The sequence below is a fragment of the Phytophthora sojae genome, assembly GCF_000149755.1.
Source record: "Phytophthora sojae unplaced genomic scaffold PHYSOscaffold_26, whole genome shotgun sequence".
NCBI lineage: Eukaryota > Oomycota > Peronosporomycetes > Peronosporales > Peronosporaceae > Phytophthora > Phytophthora sojae.
The window spans coordinates 112635-130917 of record NW_009258140.1 but is presented as its reverse complement, the minus strand read 5'-3'; the positions used below and the strand labels follow the sequence as shown (position 1 = coordinate 130917).

The 18283-nt window shown below is 54.9% G+C and overlaps 8 protein-coding genes across 8 annotated transcripts; 2 read left to right on the top strand and 6 right to left on the bottom strand.

The window, feature by feature from the left end:
* Window positions 1–474: 474 nt before the first annotated feature.
* Window positions 475–1806, bottom strand: PHYSODRAFT_358103 (hypothetical protein). The gene is given in 5 exon segments (XM_009541597.1): window positions 475–520; window positions 536–816; window positions 842–1075; window positions 1281–1583; window positions 1710–1806. The coding sequence occupies 4 exon segments, from the start codon at window positions 1776–1778 to the stop codon at window positions 559–561; spliced, it is 864 nt and encodes a 287-aa protein (XP_009539892.1). The 5' UTR covers window positions 1779–1806; the 3' UTR covers window positions 475–520; window positions 536–558.
* Window positions 1807–6273: 4467 nt separating this feature from the next.
* On the top strand, window positions 6274–7002 carry PHYSODRAFT_292770 (hypothetical protein; the record flags this gene model as incomplete). The annotated part of the gene is made up of 2 exons (XM_009541596.1): window positions 6274–6561; window positions 6635–7002. Coding segments are annotated over exons 1-2 (413 nt in total), but the record flags the coding sequence as incomplete, so codon positions are not given.
* A 2127-nt stretch (window positions 7003–9129) lies between these two features.
* Window positions 9130–9549, bottom strand: PHYSODRAFT_257110 (hypothetical protein; the record flags this gene model as incomplete). Its single annotated transcript, XM_009541595.1, has 1 exon — window positions 9130–9549. A coding segment is annotated over one exon (420 nt), but the record flags the coding sequence as incomplete, so codon positions are not given.
* An 8-nt stretch (window positions 9550–9557) lies between these two features.
* PHYSODRAFT_343070 (hypothetical protein) lies at window positions 9558–11056 on the bottom strand (the record flags this gene model as incomplete). The annotated part of the gene is made up of 5 exons (XM_009541594.1): window positions 9558–10067; window positions 10107–10276; window positions 10463–10511; window positions 10553–10772; window positions 10824–11056. 5 exons carry the CDS (start codon window positions 11054–11056, stop codon window positions 9558–9560), a joined length of 1182 nt encoding a protein of 393 aa, XP_009539889.1.
* Window positions 11057–11648: 592 nt separating this feature from the next.
* Window positions 11649–12808, bottom strand: PHYSODRAFT_535903 (hypothetical protein; the record flags this gene model as incomplete). The annotated part of the gene is made up of 5 exons (XM_009541593.1): window positions 11649–11834; window positions 11883–12056; window positions 12125–12154; window positions 12239–12529; window positions 12599–12808. 5 exons carry the CDS (start codon window positions 12806–12808, stop codon window positions 11649–11651), a joined length of 891 nt encoding a protein of 296 aa, XP_009539888.1.
* Window positions 12809–13368: 560 nt separating this feature from the next.
* Window positions 13369–14183, bottom strand: PHYSODRAFT_247202 (hypothetical protein; the record flags this gene model as incomplete). The annotated part of the gene is made up of 2 exons (XM_009541592.1): window positions 13369–13605; window positions 13731–14183. 2 exons carry the CDS (start codon window positions 14181–14183, stop codon window positions 13369–13371), a joined length of 690 nt encoding a protein of 229 aa, XP_009539887.1.
* Window positions 14184–16087: 1904 nt separating this feature from the next.
* On the bottom strand, window positions 16088–17215 carry PHYSODRAFT_535883 (hypothetical protein; the record flags this gene model as incomplete). Its single annotated transcript, XM_009541591.1, has 1 exon — window positions 16088–17215. A coding segment is annotated over one exon (1128 nt), but the record flags the coding sequence as incomplete, so codon positions are not given.
* A 348-nt stretch (window positions 17216–17563) lies between these two features.
* Window positions 17564–18116, top strand: PHYSODRAFT_343066 (hypothetical protein; the record flags this gene model as incomplete). Its single annotated transcript, XM_009541590.1, has 3 exons — window positions 17564–17629; window positions 17699–17839; window positions 17916–18116. The coding sequence occupies 3 exons, from the start codon at window positions 17564–17566 to the stop codon at window positions 18114–18116; spliced, it is 408 nt and encodes a 135-aa protein (XP_009539885.1).
* Between the last annotated feature and the right edge of the window lie 167 nt (window positions 18117–18283).

Here is an 18283-nt window from a genome sequence, read left to right as displayed (position 1 = left end):
CACCACTCCTCACACAGGCATAGCAGTGATCACCATCGCCACAAGCGGTCGGCGTCCTCGGCTCACGATGGATCATCCTCAGGCGGCGACAAGTCAAGCCATCACGATCGGCACAGGTCCAGGAGTGACAAGCGGAAGTCCAGATCTTTGTCTACTTCGCGACGAGAGTTGAAACACCCGGCGGAGGACGTAGAAATGCATGATGCCAGTGAGTACGTCCCGCTGCCGGCGAGCTTCACCGCCTCCGCCGGATCTTCTCCTTCACAGCCGATGGTTGATACCGACGACAGCTTGCCTCGACGTGAGAAGCGCGTGAAGCTGGGCTGGGGCATGGGTCTGAACTCGGAATCATAGTGAGGCAACCTCTGCATTAGTTAGGGTAGGATGCCAACATGACTTCACGCACGCCGACAGGGAGCACCATAGAGAACAACACAACCGCATCAGCAACTGCAGTACCGCAAGTCGCGTGCAAAGGATCAAATAGACTCTATTTGTAAGCAAAGTGAGCTCTGTGCAGTATGTGCATGATTCCCACGGAGTCTCAACCAGCGCTGCTTACGCGAACAGACTGCCGAAACCTGTGTCGAGGCACCTCTCGTACGAGTCACGGCGGCGAAGTTTCTCCTGCCCCTGTCGGTGGCGGCGGTACCAGCTCGTCTCGGCAGCGTACTCCACCTTCTTCGTCTCCGGTCCCGCGTTGCCGCTCTCTGCTTCTTTCAGTCGCACGGCCAGCTCCTCAACAATGTCGACCATCTCGTCTTGAGACTTGGCATTGGCCAGCGCACCGCGCAGATCTGAGTGCACGCGCAGGTCCTGGAACAGGATCTTGAAGAGGTACGATCTTGTCGCTCGCAGCCGGGTACAGCGTCGCGCACTCAAGGTACTGCCTGGCCAGCGCCAGGAAGGACGTGTCCTCGCCAGGTTTGTTGTTTGTGTCGGCGAACAGCGCCGGGTTCTCCAGCAGCCCTTCGGAGCTAATGACACCGTCACAGCCCGTGGCCTCCATGCAGCACGCGATGTCCTCGTGTGTCTCGATGCCTCCGTTGGCGATCACAGGGATCGTCAGCCGCTCCTAGATGCGGCGGATGATGTCCCAGTCCACCTCCCGCACCGCCGTCTTGTTCATCTCCTTGGTGCGGCCGTGCACCGTGAGCAGATCGCAGCCGGCCTTCTGCAGCATGTCGGCGAACTCGAGCGTCTCGTTGTCGTCCGGGAAGACGCGGATCTTGACCGTCACGGGCACGTTGAGGTTGGCGCTCAGCGTCTCGACGATGGACCGTGTCCTTGTCGTGCATGAGGAAGGAGCCGTAGTTGCCCTTGCGGGCGATGCCCTGCGGGCAGCCGAGGTTGAGGTCCACGGCGTCGCAGTGGCCCTCCACCATCTTGGCGGCCGCCAGCACCGTCTTGTCGTTGCCGCAGAACTGCACGACCAGCGGCCGGTCCTGGATGTGGCGCTCGAACATCTTCTCGCGGTACTCGGCGCTCTCGGCGAACAGGCGGCTGTGCAGCATGGGCGTGTAGCAGCAGTCGGCGCCGAGCTTGCGGCACAGCATGCGGAACGCCAGCTCCGACTGGTCCACCTGCAGCAAAGCAAGTAAAGAGTCGTAGTCAGTTGACACGCTTCAATGAGGCTTAAAGAGTCGTCACGCGGCGGAATTTCTCCGTTCCAACGCGGAAATCGCTGACGGTTGAGAGTCGTCACGCACCATGGGCGCCACGATGCGCTGCGGGGAGCCGATGGCGCGGTAGAAGTCGTAGCCGCGCAGCTTCACCATGCTCGAGGTCGAGTTGTCGGGCAAGTGTTCCGACGCGCATTGGACGTTATCGCGTATTTTCAGCCAGTAGGAGGCAAGTTACCGTTGCCCACTCTAAAACCAAGAGCGAAGCCTTTCACAACGGGAATCAGCCGCATCAAACCGCGGGTGAGCCAAGTGCGCCAGAGACCATCACTCTGCATTCCGCACTCCGGCGCTAGCTCCCGCACCGCATTCGACGCCCGCCCGCAGCGGCAGGAGCAAGCAAGCCGCCAAGCCGCCCGCAGGCGTCCGACGGAAGGAAGATCGCGCCTTGGGCGACAGCGCCGCGGCCTTATGGGAGAGCGAGCTGCTGCGCGCGCGCCAGTGGCTCGCGGCTCGGCGCCGCGACGAGCAGCAGGAGCGCGAGCAGCTCTTCCAGCGCGCCAAGGCACACATCGGCTTCAAGGACCACCAGTGCTCGCTGCAGAGCGACGCCGTGGCCAGCGAGGACGAGGACGACGCCCTGGCGCTCGACTTCTTGGGCGACGTGGACGCCTCCGACATGAGCGCGCTGCTGCAGGCAGAAGCGGCCAAGGCGTCGGCCTCCGTGCCGCATGTACAGGTCGGACCACCCCTGGAGACGCGCATGCCGACCGCCGCAGAGCTCATGCAGCCGCTCGCGATGCTGTCGAACCTGGCGTCGCCCACGGGATGAGCTCAGAGGAAGAGCAGCGCGAAGCCCTCCGAAGGGCCAAACAAATAACTAATAGCGACAGTGAAAGTGAAGACGACTTCAGCAGCGACTACTCTCCAGCGGAAGAAGAAGAGGTTCCTGAGCCGGACGAGCCTGAAGTGGTGGACCTGCTCAGCGACGACTACCTGGACAGTGACGAAGATACGAAGCCTGTAAAGCGGAAACGAAAGCGGCTGTGCCAAGCAGCGTCGATGCAGAAGAAAAAGAAACCACGGTCCCGCAAGCCAGCCGTCACACGGAAACTGAGTCAGCAAGATAGCACCACAAGGAGGCCCCACTTCAAGCAGAAACCCCACCAGTGCAGGCACGAGTTGGTTCGACAGCGAGCGAAGCGTATCACACGGTAGCTACGACCAAAAGTGTATCGACGGAAGTGTCAGATAAAGATGCATCAGGGAATTCGAATCATCCGATCGAAGTTTCATCCAGCGAGGATGAAGCAAAAGACAATGATAAAAGCAGTACCTCGACAACAGTAAATGGTACGCAGGAGAAGGTGGTGGACGTTGATGTGACGAAGGAATCGACGATTGTGCGCTTGAAGATCCCTGCAGACTGTTCAAGATGCTTCGCGAAATACACAGCAAATGCGAACCGTCGATGCAGAAGTGGACAAGGTGCCTTCAGAAGCTCATGGCAGAGCTGACAACGTTGCTACAGTTGCTCCGCTTGGATCTGCTTTGCATCAAACCACCGCTGGCCGACAAGATGCAAATCAGCCAGACAAGGAGGAAGCCACCCAGCAACCGGCGGATTCGAGTGATGGCGATGCTGATCTTTCGGACACCGGGACCCTTGATTTGGAAGAAGAAGAATTGTCACTTGGGAATGAGGACAGTAACGCTGGTGAAGAGGCAGCTTCACTCGAAGTGAAAACTGGCAGTGACGCTGGTGGAGCGCGGGAGGAAACAGTAAAGAGTGTGGATACTGTGCCGAAGAATGCTGACACTGAAACTAGCGCTGAGAATGTGGAAATGGAGGATGAAGACGTCTCCGAAGCTGAAACTGAGATTTTGGAAGCCGATGAACCGGACACAGACGATCTCGGACTCGAGTACAGTGATGACAGCGATGCTGACGATAAGCCTGCGGACAGCAAAAAGAATGGGACAGGTGGGGAAACGAAGGCTCGGAGCGACAAGAAGGATAGAGCTGCCCCCACGCAGAAAACATCCGAGGCTGGGGATGCTGGTGACAGTGGAAAGTCAATGAATGGCAAAAGTGGTGATAAAGCGGTTGATTCTTCGACAGCTGGAGTACAGCAATTCTTTGATTTCTCGCCATTGAAACTGAAGCCCAAGGCGAAGACTACGACGACTACAGCGCCAAAGCCATTGCCAGTGCACGACTACACTGAGACCCACGCAAAGAAGGGAAGTAATGATGCAAAGAAGGCAACAGTCGAGCCAAAGCAAACACCGTCGCCGGACAAGCCATCGCTTGGATCCAACGGACTTCGTCCCAGCAAGAAGCCCATCGCAACGTCAACCGTCATGAAGGGCAAGTTTGCCGTGACAAGACGCAGTACGAAATGCTCGACCCTGAGGATACCCCTGGAGCCAAACGACCACACAAGAACCACTACACGATGGTGCCAACGAAGAAGTTTAATGGTTTGAATGCCGCAAAGGACCTTGACGATGTGCCGTTGACACTGTTGGCGAGAGAACTGTCTAAGAAGACAGAGGAGAAATCCAACGCCAGATATCTCGCGTATGCTGGTGCCAAGAAGACCGAGGATGACCTAGCTATGCAGGCGAAACAACTCGCAATGTCCCGAAATCCCGCTTTGGCGGGGGCAGCGAATCTAGTTCGACAACACAAAACTCTTCAGCTGCAGCAAATGGGCAACCATCGCAGATGAACGATAAGACCGCCTCTCGAGGCGGATACAGGCTAGAGCCACAAATAAGTATTTATGATGCGCTGCACATGGATGGACAAGAGAGTGCTAGCGATATTCGCGAAGGGACCGGCTATAAGCGTCCCAGTCGCTTTAAGAAGATGCAGGAAGAAGCAGCGCGAAATGGCACCCCGATGGTTAAGAGCCGGCTGCAAGATACAGATTTGGATAAACTTCCGATCCCAGAGAAGAAGAAACAGCCCCCACAGGCGGGGAAAGCTGAGCAGGATACAAAACCTTCACGAGCAAACGACTATGGATCTAGAAGCACCCCAGGGAAAACTCAAAACAAACGTCGCAAGAAAAGCTCCGGGCCACCCAGCAAAAACTCCGGACCAAGTTACTACGGTCCTCAAGCTTCTCAATCATCTACGCCAGATAAGTATGAGTCGCCATCGCGTGGGCGTCGTGGTCGGGAAAACGGTAGCTACAGACGCGACGACGATCGTAGGAGGAAGCGATCGCCATCACCGCCATCTCGAGAGCGTGATCGTTACAGCCGAGACAGCAAGTTCCGTGATGATCGTAGACGAAGAGGGTCGTCACGCTCTCGATCTCGTTCTCCAAGCCCCCGAGGTCGAGACTATGGTAGTAATCGTTACCGTCGCCGCTCGCGGTCAAGATCATGGTCAAGAGAGAGGCCGAGCGAGCATGATCATCGCCGTTCGGAGCAAACCGTTTCGAGTAGCCGCGATCGGGACCGAGATCCCCGTATAAATCGTCGATCCCCTTCGTCGGATAAGCGTGACTCCAGCAAGAAGAGCGTCGATAAGCCGAGTGATCCGCCTGAGCTGGGTGAAGTTTGTCGAAACGGGAAAATTGACGAGAACAATCGTCTTGCGAAGAAGCAGAAATTATCACCTCGTGAAGACGTCCCTCCTTCACCTGGCGCTCTGGCAACGTCCGATGACGATGGTGACATGTTCATTTCAGACTCGGACGACGACGGCAACGCTTTTGTTAAGGAGGTCGAAGACATTCGCTTTGACCTGGATAGCGTACCAGTGGACGAAGATTTGATGGTGGGGCAGGTGTATGTGACCGGGGTAAATCCCACGGTGTGCGCTGAGCAGATTGAGGAGGACTTCGCACGTTTTGGTGTTGCGGTAAGTGCCTGCGGATGGTTTTTTGGCGGGTTTTGATGTGCTAACTGACTCTGAATTGAAGGTTGATCGAGACACTGGGTTTCCAGCAATTGAAGTATTCCCCAGCCAGCGCACTCATCTTGGGCGTGGTGACGCATGTGTGACGTTTGAAACCGAGGAAGGGGCCGAAGAAGCAGTGGAAGAACTCAACTGTACGTTATTTCGTCAAATGTGGGTGCCACTTTGCTGGTGAAGTCGATTCTGATGGGAGCACTTGTTTCTTGCCTTCTTTATAGCAAAAAATGCCAAGAACTCAATGATCCGCGTGCTCATTTCCGCCATTAGCGACTCTGGAGCGCCCTCTGACAGCCTCAGCACGTTGCCTCTCCAGCTACCGTGGAGACCGTTCAGTCGTGGGCAGTCAACTTCACGTGGAGTCCAATCACCGAACCCGATAACAGCCGCGACTGCCACGCCGTTCTTCGAAAGTATCCCGGAGGAATTTGCCCAAGTGTTGGAGGAGAATATGGGCACCAAGGTTACCGCTGCATTGTCTTTCGAGGCTTTGCTATCGGACGCGTGTTCATTCTTCCGCCCCGCCACCCAGACAGCGGGACCATGGAGGTGGACGTCAGTGCCTGGCGCGCCATTGTGGCCCCTGGCCAGTCTCGCGAACGGACCCATGGTCTTATTCGCAAGCAGGTATTCCAGATGCCGTTGAGCGGAATCCCCGGCGTTGAAGTTGTTACGGTGGAGGATTTCCAGTACTACGCCCTTGTGAAGGCTTGGAACGAAGGACCTCCGTTGTCTACCACAAGCCACAGCACAGACAGCAGTCAGGGAGAGAAGAGAGGAAACGTGGGTACTGAGAGTGGCCGAGGAGACAAAATGGGAAACTTCATTCAGTGCGTCGGTGGGTCTCAACCGCTGTTGCTGGGTCGGGATAAAAAGCGCCCGCCGTCCGGCCTGACCAACGAGGCGAAGGCTCGTGACTTGAAGCCTCGCCCTTCGAAGCTTCGACGTCTGGAGTTTGGTATGAAGCTTTTCGTCCCCGCGCTGCCTGAAGGATCTCAGTTTTCGGTGCGTTATGTATTGATTGCTATGAATTTCTCTATTGTTGTGTCTCATCACAGTGTTTGTTTGTATGGTGCAGATTGAAGTTTTGGCGATTGTGGAGCCCGCTGAAGAGGACACATCCGACAACGTCCTTCGGATTCTCTTCGTGTCACCCCCGCGCCATCGCCACCCGCACACGCGGGCGCACGCTGTTGTCAACCCGCACGTGATTGCCGGCGTACTGCGGGGACTGAAGCAGATCTGGAAGCAGGTGGCCCACACGATGATGGAAATCTGCGACGCCAACAGCGACTACGTGGTGCTGCCTCATCAACTGCAGCCGCCAGGACACTCGCCTCAGGGACTGGACGAACAGGAGCTGTACCTGCTGCAGCAATCGCGAGCCAACCCCGATTTGCCGACGCACGACGAATTGGCATCCAAGCTCATAGAAGCGATTGCTGCTACTTGATACACTTCCGAATGGATGTAATGCGTCGTTGGCCCACAAAAGTTCATAGTACTGTACATGAGTTGGTTGATGTCCTCCTATCGCAGATCGGCATTTTCAGCTTTCAGAGTCTGTGAGAAGCATGCGCTTCTACGTTGCTGTTGATCTACGTATTAAAGTGGTCGACATGTACAGTAGCAGTTTGTACCGACGGTACATGACCGCTCGCAATGAAAAATCCCAAAGCTGTGCAAGTGCAGTTAATGCTTGAGGCAACAAATACTATTTTAATAGATTATTTACTGGAAGGTCACGAAAAACCGCCATTTGCTATGCTAGTCAAAAGTCTTTTAAATTCGTTAGGTCATTCTACATGGGGATAAATAGTTCTTCGGATAGCCCTGCGTGTGCTCTAAATGATAAGTAATTGCACTCGGGAGAAAGAACATTATTAAACGCAGAGCATGCTATGAAGTGCAACCACTCGACTGAAAATGCATGCCATCAGGTCGATTCTAAGAACAGCGCTCGTGCGACCCTTCAAACAACTAAGCTTCAGTATCAACAATGGACAGCTGAGTGGTGGTCTCATGGGTAGAAGAATAGGAATGCTACTGCTGCCTGAACTAACAGCAACCAGAGCGTCAAAACGTGCTAGAACATGTTTTAGAAGCTTCCGAGGGCATCGTCAAAATTTGGGGTGGTTTGAGCCATTTACGGATTTAATTTTGATGAAACCAGCATAATTTGAAGCGACCTTCCAGTAAATAATCTGTGTTAATAATACTCGATGCTACAGCAAACCACTACCAAGTAGTACCTTGATCGTCATGTAGTTGGGGCACTTGATTAACGCTGTGTGCACACTTCAGCTACTTGTCGAGCTTTTACCTATTTTCTGCTAAAGATTGACTCTTGGAAAAACATGCAATTAACTCGGCTGACGTAAACGAGCGTAGGTAGTCGAGACGACCTCGTCGGAGGTGTCGACAGCGATGTGTGGCTGGCAAGAGGAGAACGAGGAAGGATTTTGCAGCATGGGAGACTTTGGTAGCCTCTCATGTGTCCAAAAAAATTCAAGTACTTACCACCAAGAATCAAGCCTCAGAAATTCAGCGTCAAGCCCCCAGAAACTCGGCATTAAGCCCTCAGGAATAGTGCCCACTATGGCTGATTAGGCAGTGCCTAAGACATGATGCGTATCTAGGCCTGTACAAGGCTAAGCAAAATACAATATGATATTGATTGGACTCTCCAACCTTCCCCAATTAATAATTGGGTTATTTTCTTATTTTCCCCCACTAATGTAGCCACAACTCAAGTGTAGTTAAAAAAGAGTTGAGCATAAAGGCGAGAAGAACAAAAGTGTTTACTGTTAGCTCATGTGGACAGTTTACTTCGGTTACCCATCATCGTACAGCATATCCTACGCTTACCAAAGCATGCCTTAGATTCCATGCACCTGTAATTCAGATACAAACCTCACAAGGGTTCGAAATTTTTGTTTTTAGTATATCGCATTCTATTACAATTGAGCTCGATTTCTGTAAGATTTTCACAGCAAAAGTAAGTTGCAATGGCTTCTTACTATTATATACTTATTAGTGTTTTTAAACTCCTCTTGCACACCATTTGCCGTCATGGGGAAGTGATCATACCAAGCACAAGTTGTATAGATTTCAGCGCCAGACTTCCTATTTTTTATTGCACGAAATTGGTGACGGGGTATCAGTAAGTTATTCCCGTAAGTTACTGCGAGTTATTGTTACGGATATTGGCATTTACCGAGCCCTGGGCCTGTATAGTTAGCAATTAACGTAAGATGAAGATCTCTTCTCCACAGAGCGTTAATAGCCATCTAGAATTCTGCGGAATGCTGGCATGATTAGCAAGTATTATTATAATATTAGCAAAGTCTCAAACCGCCGTTGGGATCTACTGAAACCCCATCCTCCAACTTTCCTCTACGCTTAATGCAACTAGAGTGTTCGTAAGTCGGGGCCCGAGAAGAATGTAGAGAATTTTCATTTGGGTGTGTGAAGAGAAAAACACACACACACAATCATGATACAAGTTAAACGCCTCCCTCTGCAGTGTCCGGAGCGCGTATGCAACTTTTAATGCTGGCGGCCGATCTCGCGTTCTTGAGCCATACACTGCTTCGCCAGTTCCAGGACAATCGGTGGACAAGTATCACTAAATGTTGGTCGAAGATTGCCGCTAGCCACCTGCTGCAAAATAGCCAAGTCGTCGAGTTGGCTGCCATCGTTGTTCAGTGCATCGTCGTACGGACGATTGTGCATGTCGAATTCCGAGAGGAGTACGCCAAACGCGAATATATCCGCTGGCTGGCTGTGATATCTTCTGCCCGATATCAATTCGGGTGCAAGCCATCGATGCATCCCAACTTCAGATCCGCTATCTGGCAGGCTTCGTGTGGCGCCGATGTCGGTGAGTTTAGCTTGCATTTCTGCGGATATCAACACATTGTGTGACTTCAAATTTCGGAGCAGCACAGGTGGAGTGAAGGTGTGAAGGTACACAATCGCTTCGATCACGTCCACTGGAGCTACACCTTGATCCGAGTCCAGTAACGCGACAGCGAGGGCGCTGATCGTATCGATCGGAGGTCACCATTCTCGATGAATTCAAACAACGCTTGCATGTCGAACTCTGAGCTCCAGGCTGCACCTATGAAGGCGACGATATTCGGGTGCTCGAGTTTGGAAGCCAGCTTAACCTTCTCCACGAATGTCTGTGTGTGCTCCGTGATATCGACGTCTTCTTGAATGCGTTTCGAGGCGAGTAGCTGCGAATCGCGATACCTGACGAGCCACACAACGCTGAAGGCTCTACTTCCGAAAAGTCGGAGATCCTGGATGTCGTCATAACTTACTTGAAGAGCTAGAAGTTCGCGGTCCTCCCCAAACGAGCGCTGTTTGCTTGACTTCCTTTGCATATTGTTGAGCAATCCTCTGGGTCTCTTGTTGTTGTGCTGCTTCCAGTGGTAGGCGATGGTGGCGAAGAGAGCACCCAGCACAATGAAACCCACAACGATTGTGAACATGCGCGCATCACTCTACATGTACCAACAGCGATCGAGTTATTCTCCGAGTACGGCGTCCATCTGGCCTGACGCCTGCAGGCGGATCCAGGCGACGCCCACGATGAACGAGAGGAAGGCGGAGAAGATTCCGATCCGGAACTCCATCACCAGCGAGTTGCCACCCAGACAACCAGTGACTTCGCCGTAGAGCGCCGCAAACACACCCATGATGAAGATCGACGCTACACAGAAGGAGCCGGGTACGCGACGGCCCAGTCGTTCAGGACCACAGCAGGCAGCACGCCTACAATTCCACCAGGTCCTGCGAAGCCGTGAATGATCCCCACGAGGAGAGCCATTATCTGCAATGAATGATGTGAGCGTTTGCCAACGGAGCCACATCGGGTACGTAGAGCCACAAGACCTACCTTTTGTGTCGCAGGGTTTTCGAAGCTCATACTCCGACATCAAGTCCAGCTGTGCGGGTGCAGCTTTGAAGCCTTATCTCGCGGGGATACCGCCGTTCCTGTGGCGTCCGCAGCACTCGAAGCCCCGTCCTCTTTAATCTGCAAGTGGAACGGCGAAGACGGCGACGCTGCTTCCATATTCTGCTCCTGTACCGACGAGGTCCTCGGGGACGTCATTGGCATTGCAGAATCTGCGGCACCCGACACTCGTCGCTGCGAGAGCGGCATGAGCTCCACCAAATTGGTCGGCGTGGCGCCAGTGCTGCTCCGACTCGCGCGGTTGCACTCAGCTCGCCCGCTTTCCGCGCTCACGAGCGACTACACGCCCTCCTTCAGCTGCGTCTGGTACTTCTCCCGCACGTGAACTGCCGCCCAAATGCCCAGCGCGGTCATAAAGAAGCCCACGGCGTAGTTGAGGTAGCCGCCCACGGCGTCCAAGTCCACCGTCTGCCCCGCAGCGAAGAAGATGAGCGCAATGACCACGAGCCCAATCGAGTGGCCGCAGCCCCAGCGAATGTCCAGAGCGAACGCCCGCCACGAAGAGCCCGTCGTCATTGCTGCTAGAGCGCTCAAGTGGTCGGGACCTGCGCCAAGTGAGACCATATGCACCAGATTTTAATCTCCCAGATCAAGATTAAAATTGGTCAGCTGCGCTGTATCACATAACTAACTCACCTGTGCGCCCGTGGAGATGATCTTGCTCAGCGACGCGCCCGAGAGGCTGCTGTGCTCCTCACCAGCCACCGACCCGCAGTAGCAAGCTTAGCAGTAGTGTTCACACTTACCCTTACCGGTAAGACTTACCCTAAGCGGGACCTTTTTTTAGGTTACCGGTGATTGGAGTTAGAGATAATAATATCAGAAGGCTCCGGAATAGCGAAGCGTGTGCCCTCCCTCCAATCCTCCGTCCGAACAGTTTGCTCTTTCACTCCTCGTTCTTCATCTTCCAGTTAAGATATCGCAGTCCTTTGTAGAGGTTCTCTTTAGACATACTCATCCGAACGACTTGACTATCATGCGCGTCTGCGCTTGTGAACGAGCGCGAACGATTGTGATTGGTCCATATGATAATGTTGTTTCAGTACTGTTGGTGTACATGTAATAGTTCCAGACTCCTTACCGGTATGTTCATAAATACTGTTGCCTGCTAGCCTATTAGAGCTGGCGGTTCCATCATCTCTGGGGGCGGGGACTGCCTCCGCTCCAGCGCGCGCGCGAGGACGTTGAACTCATCCATTGTTGCCTGGAGCTCGTTTTCGCACGCTGCCAAAATCTCCGACCGTCGGCGCTGCACCTCGCTGGTGACGGCCAGTGTGTCCAAGCGTGCGAGCCCCTGCTCCATTAGCATGTCGCCCAATAGTGCCTCCGTCTGCTTCAGCACCTCGGTGCTTTTAGAGACGGTGTAGGGCACCGCCACGGGGTCGTGCAGATCAAAGGACCGGGCGTATAGATCGTTGGACAGCTCCTCCGCGACCTGCTGCAGCTTGAGCATGTGCGCTTCGTACACTTTTTCCCGTCGCTCAAGCTCCACGATGTGCTCATTGGCGCGCAGAAGCTACCGCGATGCTGTTGGTTAGCGTCTCACTACAGTCCAACAAGAAACCTCCCCCAGAAGCACCGTACCTGTTGAGTCAGCTTCTCGTTGGCGTAGCACTACAGCAACAAAAACCAATTTCTGTCAGCCTGTGGTCGATGAATACGCCGCGCCCACAACGACCTTCAAGATAATATTCGCACCATAGCAGCCAGTCTGCTCTTTGTCAGCAGACTCTCGTTTAGCGCAGCTGGCAACCCTGTAGATCGAGTCAGCATTCGCTCTCGCTTCCACCGACGCTGACGGACACGGGCGCACATCGTTTGCTCGCTGCGGACGCAATCGTTGTGAGGTTCAGGAACTCTTTGGTCTAAGCAATACATGTTGCCTACCTGCGATGCAGTTGACTGGCGTCTCGCAGTTGCTCCCATGTGGGCGTGGATATCGCAGTGCCAATCCGACACCCACTCCCAGTTCGACGACGGTAGCCCCACCTAACGCATGCACCACTAGTCAGCCTTTAGCTACCACAGCATTTGCTGCAAGCACACTACTATAGGCACCTCGCTGAACCGCGCTTCCTGGCCGTCGGCTTGACACAACACGGGCAGCTCCGCCCTGGACAGGCGCATGGCGGAACCCCGCGGCGCCAGGTTTTGGTTCTCGAAGAGCTCCTCCTCCACGCGATGCAGATCCGGGATGTTCTTACGACTGTGGCAGAAGCAGCTCGCACCTCTAGCAGCCGCGAAGTACCGCTGCAATAGCTCTTCCATGGCCTGTAACTCACTGGCAGCGACAATAAACACACGGAGTTAGCCACGATTTCCACGCTATTTCCCACCTAAATCGCACCACAATCCACCTGCGTAGCTGCTCGCACTCGTCCTCCAACTGCTTCTCTCTCTTGCTCATTGTGCGTCAGCGGCGCGGAGATCAGCAGGATTCGCCGAGGCTGGGGGCGCTGCAAGCATTCCTGCTGTATCCGCTTTGACTTGAAGTGAATATGGACCAATCCTGTGTGAGAACGCTTCTTATTCGCTGAAACTGAAGTTCAGCGTAACTACGCCTTTTTACGAAGCAACAAAACCGACCGATACAGAGTCATTCGGAAACTTACTTGCCACAGTCGACCGCAGTCGAGAACAGGAAACGCAGCGCGGAGGAGTGGGGCTTTACTTACCAGGGGTTCTCAAGTGATTACACAATCAGATGACGAGTCTGAGGACGACGAGCGTCTTATTGCATTGCGTTCTGCCGTGCTCCTAGACGTCTCTGACTCCCGATGTGAAGAACATTCGAGGCATTTGTATGATGAGACCGATCCATTGATGTATTAAAAATATTTGTGCTCGCCTAGTCGTTTCTTGCTCAGCTTCAGCCAGTCCCAGCTCGCATGATACGTGAAGCCCCACGCAGGCAGCGCCTGCTCACGGAGATAAGCCATGTAGCGCGGCCGGTTCGTGACCCACACCGCTAGGATGCACTCGTCCGAGTCTGCGAGATGAGGGACATCAATCTTGAGCAGCTCCGTGTGGTCGAACATGTCGTAGCGCTTCGCACGGGAGACGCTCTTGTTTTACCAGGGCGGGTCCATCACAATGAGCTTGTGCCTTCCGAGCGGCAGCCGGTGGATCTCTCGAACATCTCGCTGGGGAAACAAGACCCAACCGGCAGTGGAACCTTGACACCACTCACAATAGATACTCGAACTTGATCCGTGTCGTTACAGTGCAGGTCGCCGTCGTCGAGAGCTTCTGTATCCGACAGTACGGGCAACGAACCCAATACCTTCTGGATGTCGTCACTGGGGTCTTGGAACGCTGGGAGGAAGTCTCGGAGTACGAATCGTGGACCTCCAAAACGCTCAAACGCATTTTGCAGCGCATCCCGGACTTGGTCGCTGAGTGGCACGAACTTGCCCTGTGCTGTGAGCTCCCCCAGTCGCTCCGATCTCCGTCGAGCCGCGGTCTCGCGCTTGCGGTGGCGACGCGCTGCAGCTGCTGACAGCGTCCCCGGAGCTTGGGCGATGGACGGTCGAATGAACGCAGTGGCTGGAATTTGCAGCGAGTCCTCTCGCAAGCACAGGCGCCCCATGTAGTAGCCGTTCACGAGCGCGGCATGGTTGACGCTCGACACCTTGGGCTCCATCCGTGGTGCCAATGAAATTGTTATGTACCATATCGCGACGGTTCCGACATCCCCACATTTTCCGACAAATAGGACTCTTACTTAAAGTATTGACCAAATTTAGGTCCTCTCCGAAATACAACTGCGGTGAAGATGGTAAAGTAAGTGACGGTGTCGAATGGAAGCACATGCGGCTAATACTGCATGTAGTAGAAGATATCAAAGAGTACAAGGATAGCTACATATATTACTGCAGTTCACCTTCTAAGATGCTATCTCGACAATCTTGCCGGTTGTTGCAGCACGCGTAGTCTAACGCTACTCCTGTTCGTCTCATTCGACTTCACCAGCCTCGAACGGGCCCACCAGCGAGGTCATGACGGGCTGTTGCCCTTCGCGGGGCACGTTCACGACCGCGGTGGCCATGGCCTCCATCTTGTCCGGGGCAGCGACGCGCATGGAGGACCCAGCAGGGGTCCGCCCATTTCACCTGCGCTGGTGGACTCCTCGCTGGATGAGCCTGACAGACCGACGCCCCGCTTTTGAGCTTGCCGACGTGGAGCCCTGCGACCACGTGCACCCGTCCACCTTCTTGTCCTTGGGCTTGGTCGGCTCGCCGCCGATCTTATTCACGGTCACGAGGGTCATCTTGCTGACGATCTTGGGGGGCATGGTGCACGAACAGTAGAGCTGGCCGACGTCTCGGAAGTAGCAGCCCTCGACGGAGACGGAGCCCGGGACGTTGTGCGCCGGCCGGCGACCTCGTCGTAGACCGCCACCAGCGCCGTTCACCTGCTGACCTTGTTGCCCTTGGTGCACGGCTCATCCTCGCTTCCCTCACCGGACAGCCTTCTCCAGCTCCTGCTCGCTCTTGATCATCTCGCCCGACACACCACTCTCGCCGATGCAATTGCCTCGCGCACCACCACCTCATTGCTGCCCATCGTGAGCACGCACAACGTCTTCGCGTCGATGGGCAGCGCCCTGCAGTAGCACACGCTTGACGTGCTCCATCCATCCCCGACCGGTGCGCCGCGCGAGACGTCATGCCCCGGGTCCGTCGGATGCGTGCGCGGAGGTGGCGGCACTGTGCAGGAACCGCGCTCCGCGCTCGCCGTCGTGGTCACGATCTCTGGCCGCCGCTGGGTCGAGTGTGGGGGCCTCCTTTCTTGAACATGGTCGCGATTCTTGCAATGAACACCAATCAAAACTCCAGTCCGTCCTATTCTAGGACACATCCTAGCTGTCAGAATGGCGAAAATATTTGCAAAATATTTTCTATACTTGACTTTTGAATAGGCATATACATATTTAGGCCAGCCTTCCGACAAATATTTGTCGGAAAGTGTCGGAATGCATTCACCTAACCCTAACCGATGTCATTGGCTGAAATAGCGACTCCAGGCCATATGATAGGCTGTAATTCAGATGATGACCAGCCTGAAACAATCCTGCTCACTTATCAGTCGGAAAGACCACGATATTCATCCATACACAACTTCAACTTGATGGAGTGATGGCATCCCCAGACCGGCAGAAGCGCGGTCGTGTTCTTCGACATCAATCAGGAGTTTCAGTTAAGTGACATCAATGTACCTCACTGCGAAACGAAACGAAACGACATCAATCAGGAGCAAAGCAGGAGGAAGTTAACATTATTATTGAGCTGTCTTCTTGTTGTTCAACGCCGAAATCCCTGCAATGGCTTCGTTTTCCGCGCGAGGGTAAGGAAAACCCGTGTAGTCATCTCAGTTTCGGCCTGTACCGTACTTCTCCAGGTGCCTGCCTCACTTGCGCGGCTTGAAAGCCACCATTCGCCACTGCGAAGTCCATAGATAATCAAATACAATGCAGAAAAGTCAAACAAGACGTTGATTTGGTTGACGTCACCCGCCAGCTTAGTGCAGGACCAGCCAGTCGTGGATTTAGTTGACGGAGAAGCGCGGGATGGCCACGTATCCCTGACGACGACGCCACGTCGCGACGAGCATGGCAGTGCCGACTGCCGCGAATACGATCATCATGCCCGTCGACAGCAGTCCGCTCGTAGCGGTTCTCGTTGCAGCAATAACCGGGGACCCCTGCCTCACCGCAGCTCGCATGGCAATGGCAGCAACCGCATCGGTCTCGGTCAATTCGTCCAGACAGCCTGTAGACGCCAGCTTGCTGAACCACTTGGCGGACGGAAGCGCGATACGCTGCAAGTCCGTCGGCTTGGGCCTGTAACCTTCCACGGATCCAGTCTGTGCCGTAAAGTTGACGTAGTAGAGCCCGAAGCGAGGACCGTACGACCCCCACTCGTAGTTGTCCAGGAAGCTCCAGGCAGTGTAGCTGATGACGGGGATCTTCTCCTCCACCACGGCCTTGCAGACTTGCTCAATGTACGACTGGAAGAACCACAGCTGGTCCAAGTTCTCCACTTCATCGTTGCCGCACCAGCCGTTCTCCGTTAGCAAGATCTCCGCCGAGGGGTCCTTCGCATGCATCCACTTGATCGTGTCCAAGTACCCGGGAGGGTAGGCCGTGTACGACTTGCAGTAGTTGTTGCCTTGGCTGTCCTGCAGTCCTGGACGGGAGCCTGGTTCTATGTGCGTGTCGTCGACACCCTTGTCCTGTCCGAAGCCGACGTGGAGCGAAGAGCACGGCGTGTTGGACACCTCCGAGTCGCAGGAAGTAACGGAGCGAGCGAAATAGTGGTTTAACATCAGCACGTCGTACGAGACCTTGACTAGAGCGGTCTGCTCGGCCGTGAAGCGAGGCAAACGCTCACCGACTCGCTCGCGCATGACGGGCGGGTAGTCGCCGGAGGTGAGGGGCAGCAGCCACCAGCCAAACTCGAAGTTCATCGCGCGCTCCGCAGCTTCTGCATCTTCAATGTTGTTCTCCCGAAGAGGGTGGAACTGATTGGCATTGAGTACGATACCCATGCGCTTTCGGCTGGACAACACCACTCGATTGAGCTCCCTGAACCGTTGCACGGAGTACGCGTGTGACAGGAGCACACTGTGCGCCACCTCGTAAACCAGCGTGGGCGAGTCGTGGAATCCTGGCGGGCAGACTTGGCCCCACCTGAGCCCTCGAAGTCTATCTATCCACCTGCCGTCGCCGAAAGTGTTCAACTCGCGGTCAGACTTTCCATTCTGCGTGCCTCGTCGCTACCCGGCAGACAATTTGACCCCCATCCCGAGGCTCGTGTGAAGAAGCATCAGGTTCTGAGACTGCGAATCAAGCGAGCAAACGCGCGTAACTGGTTTCGGGTAGAGCTGAAAGGCGAGCGAGACACGGACCACACGAAACCGCAGCGCCAACGCCTTCGTCTAGTTGGGGGCTGAAACGGGGGGATCAAGCGATCACCAGTCGGCACTCTTGCAATCGCCTCGTACCACACAGGCAGGACCACCATGAATGGCTCGATGAGCTCATTGACAGCGACCATCACGTCGGCCTTGGCGCTCAAGGCGTTCACGGTCTACATCTAGCGGGTTGAAGACACCAAGACGCAGAGGAGCCGGCACATCCGTCGCTGCTTCTCCGAGTTCTGCGAGCTGCGCGAGAAGCTCCTCGCACTCATCGACGACGAGATGGCCACGTACCTCACCAGCCCGGACATGGACAACATCGAGAGCAGCTTCAACACCAGGTCCAACGTCAGCTTGAGTGCCAGCGCTAGCTCCAGTGTCAGCACTTGTACCAGTATCCCTAGCTGCGCCGGGTGACATCGCTCCTCGTCGAGCAGGTTTGACGTTGTTGCAGTCCACACTTCGTGACGGAGCGACGCGCGGGGCTGCAACGCGGTGGCTTCCAAACTCGAGGAACGTCTCGATGTGGGTCATCATGTTGAAAGCAAATGGCGATGAGTTGGCGCTGGCGAACGACTTCGACGACCTCCAGAGCATGCTGCAAGAAGCGGTTGAGCGCCAGAGATCGCGCCTCAATCACACGCTTGGAGCGTGAGCCAAGCAGTTTTCGCGGCGGGAACTGCTTGAACACGAAGGCGAAGCGGTCGGACGTCGGCGTCTGGCGATGCCTTCCGCGGTGCGAGTTAGGACGTCGGCTGCTGCTTCGCTGACTCCGGGATTCCACCACTACCCGTTGGACCAACTCCAGCCTTCGCGATGACG

Excerpts from the sequence above, each read along its gene's own strand:
- PHYSODRAFT_358103 (XM_009541597.1), bottom strand. The coding sequence starts at position 1,778 with ATGGTGAAGCTGCGCGGCTACGACTTCTACCGCGCCATCGGCTCCCCG. Across the intron at positions 1,076-1,280 it reads TCATGCACGACAAGGACACG|GAGCGGCTGACGATCCCTGT; the intron begins GTCCATCGTCGA and ends CGCCGCATCTAG. Across the intron at positions 817-841 it reads CGGCTGCGAGCGACAAGATC|GACCTGCGCGTGCACTCAGA; the intron begins GTACCTCTTCAA and ends ATCCTGTTCCAG.